At 33.4% G+C, this 6,235-nt stretch overlaps 1 protein-coding gene across 1 annotated transcript; it reads right to left on the bottom strand.

Annotated features, from left to right (window-relative positions):
* Positions 1 to 225: 225 nt before the first annotated feature.
* Positions 226 to 1,192, bottom strand: LOC133801600 (organ-specific protein P4-like). Its single transcript, XM_062239844.1, has 2 exons — positions 1,063 to 1,192; positions 226 to 805 (listed from the first exon to the last, which is right to left on the bottom strand). The coding sequence occupies exons 1-2, from the start codon at positions 1,108 to 1,110 to the stop codon at positions 494 to 496; spliced, it is 360 nt and encodes a 119-aa protein (XP_062095828.1). The 5' UTR covers positions 1,111 to 1,192; the 3' UTR covers positions 226 to 493.
* Positions 1,193 to 6,235: the final 5,043 nt, after the last annotated feature.

The following is a 6,235-nucleotide window of genomic DNA, read 5'->3' as shown; positions in this document are numbered from 1 at the left end:
TCAATGATTAGGGGATAAGGTTTCTTGTCCCAAAAAAAAAAGGATAAGGTTGATGGGTGAATTGAAATTTATAATTATAAATAAACATTAACAAATATAATTTTTTCTTTCTTTCTGAAAGACCCAATTATTTTTCTTTATAAAATATATTTTTCATATTATCGGGCTTTATACAAATTTATTTATTTATATCAACTAGAGATTAATCAGAAAACATATGAGGAATATTTAATAAACCGTGTTTCGATTTATTCGTTGATAAAACTTCCTTATTACACTTTTTAACACAAACCGTACAAGCCGGCCTTATAGACTTACACTTAACTGGTGATTTTAAAGTTCACTAGAACTTTAATTTAAATTAAGCAGAATATGATTGATATATATATATATATATATTCCACAACAACACACAAGCTATATTCCCATAGTAAACAGATTATTATACTGCATCAAATATTTATTATCTTCCTCTAGTTGACCCCGCTCTAGCTCAGTCACTGTAAATAGAAATTTCATTTTTCTTTGGCTTGAAATCTTCTGTGTATGCCTTATTTTCTGCAGTAGTAGTATCTTGATCTGGGTAAGCTGAGAGATTTGGCGTTGGTTCAAAGTTGTCAGTGAAGACATCTTTATGATTGTTTTCATTACACTTGGTTTTCTGATCTTGGGGGCCTACAGCTTGGCTTGATGATGATGATGCCATAAGCCCATGAATTGCTTCTGGCATTGGCTCATCTTTCATAACCTTTCTCCAGTATTCGCCCGCACCTGGTTCTGATCTTGATTCAGTGTAACTAACAATCTGCTCCAAATAGGTATAAGAGAGAACAAAAACACATGACGTTAATTTTAATACGTTGATCAGTATGAGATTGAATAAAACGCGTATTTAATTCTAATTATATGGAACTTAATTAATGATGAATAAAACGTAATCGTAAACTGAGATATAATTAAGGTTACACCACATAGATGAATATTTAAAAAGTAATGATATGTACACTCAAAATATTATTTTAAAAGACTCAAAATATTATTTTAAAAGACTCTGTAGAGTACCAAGAAAAGTGAAAGGAGAGCCAGAATAATAGCCCTAGATATTCTCATCACGACACTACAATGGTTTTCGTTTGCACCAAAATTTCTTCTCTTCTTCTTAAGTTTTCGATGTGATATAGGTCTGGACAGCCCATCCACTATTTATAGAACACAAGAAATATTAGAATATAAAATATATTAAATTTATATGATTGGTTGAAAAATATTGAACATAAATTATTAATGGTAATTAACCACGAGAGAATCATGGTTGGCATGGGACCGAACTGTTTACAATGCCAGAACATATCACTCCATACGTGGGACTATATTTTTATTAATTTATTTGTTTATATATAAACCTAATCCTACCAATATTTTATGATAAAGTCATTTTCCTTTGTGAATAAGTTGTTCAGGTGTCAAAGTATTCATAATATTTCTCATATACACTACAAAAAACCTTACTTTTGCCGGCGCAAAATTTTTTATATTTTTGCCGGCGCAAAAATTTGCGCTGGCAAAGGCCCGCGACGTAACCCCGTCGCTAATTTGACTTTTGCCGACCCAAAATTTAATGCGCCGGCAATAGTACCTTTTGGCGACGAAAAAATACGCCGGTAAAAATAAGAATGCGCCGGCAAAAAAATTTGGCACGTTATTGTGGAAAATACTTTTAGCGGCGTAAAAATGCGCCGGCAAAAGTTGACTCTTTTAGTGGCGCATTTTTGTGCCAGGAAAAGTGTATATATCCAGTGAATATTAAAACTTTTGCCGACGTAATTTTGCGCCGGTAAAAATATTTTTTAAATAATATTTTTTATTTATTACTAATTTTATTTTCAATATATTAATATTAATTAATAATTTTTGATTTTAATATATTAATAATTATTTAATTTTTTAGTAATATTATTTAATTATATATAAAATTAAAATTTTATAAATAAATAAAAAAAATTATAACTATTAATATTTATTGTCTTCACCAAACATGAAAATATAAAAGTAGTTTAGTAAAATAAATGTCTAATAAATTAAACTTTAAATAAATAAATAAAAAGTTCTACAAATGAGTACTGCCCGCCTCATCATTCCCACACCCGTCAGCATCATCGTCATCGTCATCGTCATCGTCATCGTCTGAATCCTGTTCTGGTAAGTCAACAGTAAAACCAGGAGCCATTTCACCAACCTGTTTCAACAAAGCACTGAGCAAGAGATCTTGACGCCGTTGACGACTCTCAAGTTTAGAATTATGCTTTTTTAGGTTCTGATTTTCTAGCATAATGTCTTCAGTTCGCTGCAAAAGGCTGTCCACTTCAGGTGGCAATTGCCCGGACATTTGAGAAGTTGACGGAGATGCTGACCTCTTTGCGCCAATTGCCTTCAACCTAGGCAACCCCCCAAACCCTTTCTTATAACGTGAGCGGGGTCCAAGGACATCCGTGACAATATCCATATGAGGCGGGAACTGACCGTCGACATTATCGCCGACACAAGAAGCAGCAGATGATACAGGGGCCGTACTCTGCGATGCTCGATGCTCAGTCATCTCAGTCTGCACAATAAAAAGCACGTATCTCGAATTCCAATATAATATTATTTGAAAACCTAACTTATAAATTTTTAATATAACATATAAAATATAACTTTATTATCTATCTGCCAACATCCTATCATTAATGACTGCAGACCAGTGATTGAAAAAGAATGTAATTAATTTTGTTCCCGTATCAGGGAGCAGGTGGGCTTAAGTAAATTTGGTCATGAAAATCCATATCTGAATCAAAATCATGAAGATGTTGTTGATATATACAGTAAGTGCAGTTAATTCCATTAATGGGAAATTTACGTCTCTAAACATATACATCAACTATATTTCCATGTGTTTTGATTCAAATATGGATTTTCATGACCAAATTTACTTTAGCCCGCAAGCTCTCTGATACGGGGACAACATTAGTTACATTCTTTTTTTTATCTTAGTCCACAATCATTAATCATAAAAATATTGGCACATAGATTATAAAGATTTAATTGTTAAAAATTTAATTAATAATTAATAAATAATTACTAATTGACAACAACCAATTAATAATTAATATTTATTAATTATTTACTAAACTTTTTTAAAGTTAAATGATCATAAATTAGTTAAGGTTATGCAACTTACGTGTTTTGTGGCCGCTACATCACTAATCCACTTATCCTTCTTCTTGTGGAGGTGCTCGAATGTGTCGATCATGCTTGGGAGCTCGCCAGTAGATGGGTCCATCTAAAAAAGCAAATTATTTAAACATTGTGACATTTATAATATTTTCGTAAATGTAAGGATATAGGTTATTATAATTTACGTGATCATAAACATAGGCAACGATGGATTTGGAACCGTGTCCTCCTGGTATGGTCATTTTTGCTCTAGCTTCTTTATTTTTCTTCAATATATGCTTCAAACAGAAAACAGTACTCATTAATCTAGATTGTAATTTTATAATTAAAAATTAATGTAAAATCTACGGCATACCTGGTGAGAATCAGAAGCCCAAAAATCACATAGAATTGCCCAATCAGAAGAAGTAATCGACACAAAAGGTTTTGACTTCGCTCTCTCATTGTCCACCTCTCCTCCAACCTCTACCCAGTGTTTCTTCATCGTGTGGCGCCAATCAGTCAGATGTTTTTGCATTTGTCTTACCATGGCATCGTTGATTACTGGATTGTCTTGTGGATAAATGAATTTGTCCTAAAATCACAATTAAAATTGGAATTTGTTAAAATATTATGAAGATAGACAAAATATTGAATAGTGAGTTATTAAAGGTTTAAAAAATGCTTACAAATAGCCTATTTCGAATGACTTGGAATCAGCTGGTTTTACTTGTTCCCAAGCTAGTGTAGTTGGGGGTACGGTGTTACGTAAATAACGAGCCATGGAATTGTTGAACCACTTGCCATACGTTTTAATAGCTTTTCTAGTTTGTGCATCAAACTCTACTTTCAGATGGCTAACTTTTTTGGTGGCCAGCTCTCTCTCGATATTGGCACCGTAATAAGCTCCCCTGCCTCTCTTGGAGCCACCACCTGTGTCATTACTTGGTTCGGTCATTCTACATTAAAATATTCATTAATTAACTAATTCAAATTATGTATGTTTGTTGTTTTTTGTTATAAAATTAACATTTATTCATTATGGTATTTCCAAACCTACCCTATTCCGACCTAGTGGATCCCTTGGAGATAGTAAGGACTCATATACTTCTCCTCATTTTTTAAAAATGTTTCTCAAACATTTTTAAAAAATGAGGAGCAGTACATGAATACATTGACTATCCCCAAGGCATCCACTAGGTGCATCACTATTATTTTTTGTTATAAAATTAATATTTTATTACTTATTGTATTTCCCAACTTACCTTATTCCGACCTAGTGGATCCCTTGGAGATAGTAAGCAGTCATGTACTTCTTCTCATTTTTTTAAGATGTTTCTCAAACATTTTAAAAAAATGAGGAGCAGTACATGAATACATTGGCTATCCCCAAGGCATGCACTAGGTGCATCACTATTATTTTTTGTTATAAAATTAATATTTTATTACTTATTGTATTTCCCAACTTACCCTATTCCGACCTAGTGGATCCCTTAGAGATAGTAAGCAGTCATGTAGTAATTCTCATTTCTTCAAGATGTTTCTCAAACATCTTGAAAAAATGAGAACCACTACATGAATACATTAATTATCCCCAAGGCATCCACTAGGTGCATCACTATTCTTTTTGTTATAAAATTAACATTTTTTCAAGATGTTTCTCAAACATCTTGAAAAAATGAGTACCAGTACATGAATACATTGACTATCCCCAAGGCATCCAATAGGTGCGTGTGTACCTATATCTGATACTATCATTAATTAATGATAATAAATAAAGTTTTCATTGAATTAAATAAAAAGTTACATACACTTGTTTAAATTACATATCACTGTCTTCATCATCACTAACTACAACATCATTACGAACACCACTATCACTATCACTATCACTATCGACTAGAACATTATCGTCGTCCTCATCGTCTTCATACTCGGCCAACGTGTCGTCTTCAAATTCAACTTCATCATCGACAACAAATTCATCTGAACTTTCGCCAACCAAATCATCGACGTTGTACACTTCAGTGGCATTGACATCAACCCGATCATACTGAAGATTATCAAAAATTGGAAGTCCTACCCACAACTGAAATGAAGAAGAATTAACTTCTTGCAATATTGGTATATCATTTGTGGTCTCGGTATCATCAACATCGGAATTTGAGAAATCCCATACATTCCTCGGAATGTATTCATTAACGAGCCTCCAATCATCCCCATTTTTCACATCTCGAAGATAATACACCAACTTCGCTTGAGATGCGAGAACGAAAGGATCATTTTATAACATTCTTCCTTCACATATACGCTCGTAAAATTGGATTCCACTTTGATTCTACTTGTATTGAACCATCTACACTTGAATAGGACAACACTGTAACCCATCAAGTAGGACAATTAAATTACTTCTTCCAAAACTCCATAGTAGTTCACTCCTTCCTCACTTGGCACCATTACACCGCAATTTTGTGTTTTAAGCTTCATATCACGACCACGAGTCACAAATTTCACACCATTCACTATCATCCCTGAATATGAGTACACGGTGCCGCTTAATTTGTTTGCAAGAGCATACAATTCATTATTCACTTCAGTAGGTGTTTACTCATGCAAACCGTTCACCTATCAACATTAACATTGAAAGTTAGTTTTGGATTGATTAAGTGGGGTTTCGGAAAAGAATTGACTAATATCCATACTCTTTCTTTGAACCACTGAGGAAAATCAATTTCTTGTTGAACTTCAAGATTCGAGCCCCCCCGTCTTCTTAATTCGTCCATATGCTCACTACAAATGGACAACAATATTATGATTTTGGCATTTACTCGGTATATAAACCAAACATCATTATTGAAAAAAGACTAGAAAACACACCTAAGGTACTCCTTAATTTCGGCATAATTGTTCAAGATATACCACTCAGCCTTTTGCTTTAACTGCGGATTGAGGAGCATACTTGATTTCTAACCAAATGGACGACCAACAGCCTTATAAATAGAATATTCCCGATTTGGTTGGGATTCAACGCGATCGTCATTCC

The sequence above is a fragment of the Humulus lupulus genome, chromosome 9 (genome assembly GCF_963169125.1).
Source record: "Humulus lupulus chromosome 9, drHumLupu1.1, whole genome shotgun sequence".
Classification (NCBI taxonomy): Eukaryota; Viridiplantae; Streptophyta; class Magnoliopsida; order Rosales; family Cannabaceae; genus Humulus; species Humulus lupulus.
This window is presented reverse-complemented; position numbering and strand designations above follow the sequence as displayed.

Bases quoted from the DNA above. Each gene is read 5' to 3' on its own strand.
- LOC133801600 (XM_062239844.1), bottom strand. From the start codon at position 1,110: ATGAGAATATCTAGGGCTATTATTCTGGCTCTCCTTTCACTTTTCTTG. The intron at 806-1,062 runs GTACTCTACAGA...TATTTGGAGCAG, and splicing joins CTCTCCTTTCACTTTTCTTG to ATTGTTAGTTACACTGAATC.